Source organism: Gracilinanus agilis, chromosome 2 (genome assembly GCF_016433145.1).
Source record: "Gracilinanus agilis isolate LMUSP501 chromosome 2, AgileGrace, whole genome shotgun sequence".
NCBI lineage: Eukaryota > Metazoa > Chordata > Mammalia > Didelphimorphia > Didelphidae > Gracilinanus > Gracilinanus agilis.
In genome coordinates, this window is record NC_058131.1 from 634,384,403 (window position 1) to 634,387,674 (window position 3,272).

Here is a 3,272-nt window from a genome sequence, read left to right on the forward strand (position 1 = left end):
CCAAGGTCCCTTCTACTACCAAATTTATAGGATACCCCAGACTGAGGCCTCTGCTGTGATGCCTTCCCCATCCCAGCCTACCCCAATAAGGCAAGTCCCCCTAGTTTCACTGGGCCTAGAACACAGAAGATCTCCTTGGCTCCCAACGGAGGGGGAGAGTAAGGGGCTTTCATGAACTGGGTAATCTGCCCTAAACCCCACATTTAACTCAAGAGGAAATTGCTACTCCAGCTAGGGAATTTATATGAATCGCCCAGGCTAACCAAAGGAGGAGGAAACAGAATTGAAACCCTCAGGCTTGGACAGATAAGTAGCAAAAGCCCAAGAAGGGAATTAAAGCCAGGAGTTCACGTGACTACGAAGGGAGTTGTTATGACCACGCCCACAATGGGGTTTTCTCTCCTCCCCTCCTCCCCTGCAGACCTCGCCACTAGCAGTAAGAGATGAAGCTAACTGGAGCAGAACTGCTCTAAAGGCCCTGACAGGTTCAGCTGCAGGCTTCGCGGAACTGTGCAACCCTAGCTCAGGGAGTGCCCGGAACGTAGGAAGCACCGGACGAACGGACGGGAACGCGCGGCGCTTCCGCCTCTCACTTCCTGGTTGCCGGGCACAGCAGAGTCTCTGTTGCTCTTTGGTTCGATCCAGCTACCCGGTGTCCGACAGAGGCCGTGGCTAGGGACTCCGGCCTAGGAGATGTTGCCCTACACGGTGAACATCAAACTGTCGGCCCGGACCCTCACTGGGGCCCTCAACTCCCACAACAAGGCGGCTGTGGACTGGTGAGGGCGGAGCGGGATGGGCCGGGGCCGGGGAGGCGGGGCCAAGGCCTGGTCCTGAGGAGGGGGTGGGGGAAACGAAAAGCAGCTCCAGCCCTAAAATTGCCCAAACTCCTCCACAGTCAGGAAGGAGAACGAGTATTTATTAAGCGCCTACTGTGTGCCCGTCGCTGGGATAAGCGCCTCGAGGATATTTTCTCCTTTGTTCCTCACAACAACCCTGGGAAGTAGGTGCTGTGATTGTCCCCACTGGATTGTGGGGGAAACGGAGGCACAGAGGTTGAGTGACTGGTTAAGTGCTGTCTTGGCCCCCATTGTACCGTTGGGGAAACGGCGACACACTTTGAGTTTGAGTTTGGATTGGAACTCAGGTCTTACAGACTACACGCCCAGAAGTCTCGTCTGCTACATCTCCCATCAGCTGCGGAATTTGTTCTTCCAGAATTCAGTCAAATCCCCAGAATACCAATGGGAAATTTCCAAAGAATTTAGCTTCAGAATTGAAAGGGATCTTAGAGACCCTTAACCCTGACCTTATATTTTGCAGATTAAGAACTTGAGGCCCTTAAAAGTTAAAGGATTTGCCAGTCAATCAACAAGCATTTAAGTACCTGCTTTGTGGCTAGACACTGCAAAAAAGTAGAGAATTCAAAAGAAAGATAAAAGACTCCTCTCATTTCTTTATCTTCTCATATTTCTATTGAAACTAATTCTATTCCATTGATCAAATCCTTAGAAACTACTTAAAATGTCTGGTTATTATTATTTTTTTTTTGGCTTGATATAAAGAAAAAACTTAACTATTATAGCTACCTAGAAACAAATTAGGAATAAGGTTTCCTCTCAGAAAGTTCCAGCAGACCCTGGACTTGTTAGGGGTGTTATAAAAAAAGCATGCTTTCTCATGTAGTCTTGAAAGAGATAGATGGCCACTTAAGTCCGTCTTCCTCAGATTCCCTAAGTTTTGCCCAACCCAATATGGACCTGGCATCATTTTGAATATATCTTAACATAACAAGACATCTCTTACTGATAATTTGGCAGTTATTAAGGGAGATATTGGCAAAATTATGTGTAGATAGTAATCCTAGGAACATCATCTATGAGATCTTTGTTGTTTGTCCTCGATACCAGCACCTCTCTGGGAGATAAGGGACAAATAGTCTAGAAATTCTTTTAGCATGGATTTAGTTAAATATTCTTTTTTAAGGTTGACACAGGAATTAGTGGTTTTATTTTAAATTATTACATTTTGTTTACATTTCTTAGGATTTGAATTGCTTAGAGGAGACAGACAAAATTTCATGAGCAACAGTTTTCTTAGTTCTGCTCTTCTGATTTCTATACCTTTGCAAATCTAGTAATTTCAGAAGTGGTCAGTCAGTCAGTCAGTAAACATTGATATTGTGCTTACTATGTACCAAGAACTGTGGTAAACACTAGAATATGAAGAAAGGCAAAAACATGGTCTTTGTGCTCAATGAACTCCATTAATAATTTTTTTTCCTTTTGTTTTGCTAGGGGCTGGCAAGGTTTAATTGCTTATGGATGTCATTCCCTTGTGCTTGTAATTGATTCCAATACTGCCCAGACTCTGCAGGTTTTAGAAAGACATAAAGCTAATGTCGTTAAGGTAAATCAGACTTCAAAATGATTTCAGTACCTGGTGTGATGTGTTTTTGCTTCTTAAAAGTTTTAGGTATTTTTGTCACCATACTCTCATTAGATTGTGTACGATATTAATCTATTTGGATTCATAATAGACCCAACAGTGGGCACCCTTTCATTTCAAACTATGTAAATGATTTAATATTAATCTGAATTGAATGAAATAACAGTTATTAATGAGCTAGACTGAAAGTAATAATTCTCCTGGTTCCTACAGGTTTTGTTTTACACTGCACCTTTTCCACTCCCCACCTCCTAATATAATAGATGGCAACACATTTTAATTTTAAAAATACTTTAAAATTAGAAGTTACTTTTGAGATTCTTATTAGTGTATGAGAGCAGTAGAAGATACTAATTTGAAAAGATAATCTGGATGAAGGATGAATTTGATACTACACTTAGCATTTTGTTTGCTATTCTCCATTGTGTAGTATATAGTCAGCCCTCACTATATCTTGGTTCACTTATCGTGGCTTCACTATATCATGGTTTAAAAAAAAAACTCTAATTCTATATCATGGAGTTTTCACTACATTGTGGAATTTTGCAGATGAATACCATACTGTACATGATGGAAATGCAGTACACCACTACTGCTTGCACAAGTTTGCCAACATGAGATTGTATGTGGCACACTGTTAGCTGATGGAATTAAAGATGACCAACCACAGTGCTGTGTTCTGTATCCTGGGTGCTGATTGGCTCAGTATTTATAGGCATGTGGGAAAGGTGAAATGTGTGGAAAAAGTTTATAGAAGAGTGGGAAGAGTTTATAAAGCCTTAAGATGTGTGTGTGTGTATATATATATATATATATATATATAT

The 3,272-nt window shown here is 41.8% G+C and overlaps 1 protein-coding gene across 1 annotated transcript in view; it reads left to right on the forward strand.

Annotated features, from left to right (window-relative positions):
• The first annotated feature begins 693 nt into the window (after positions 1–693).
• WDR11 (WD repeat domain 11) overlaps positions 694–3,272 on the forward strand; it is an 86,264-nt gene continuing 83,685 nt past the window's right edge. Inside the window, exons 1-2 of the mRNA XM_044665634.1 lie at positions 694–779; positions 2,298–2,409. Of these exons, the coding sequence (XP_044521569.1) occupies positions 694–779; positions 2,298–2,409 (198 nt within the window). The remainder of the gene's footprint in view (positions 780–2,297; positions 2,410–3,272) is intronic.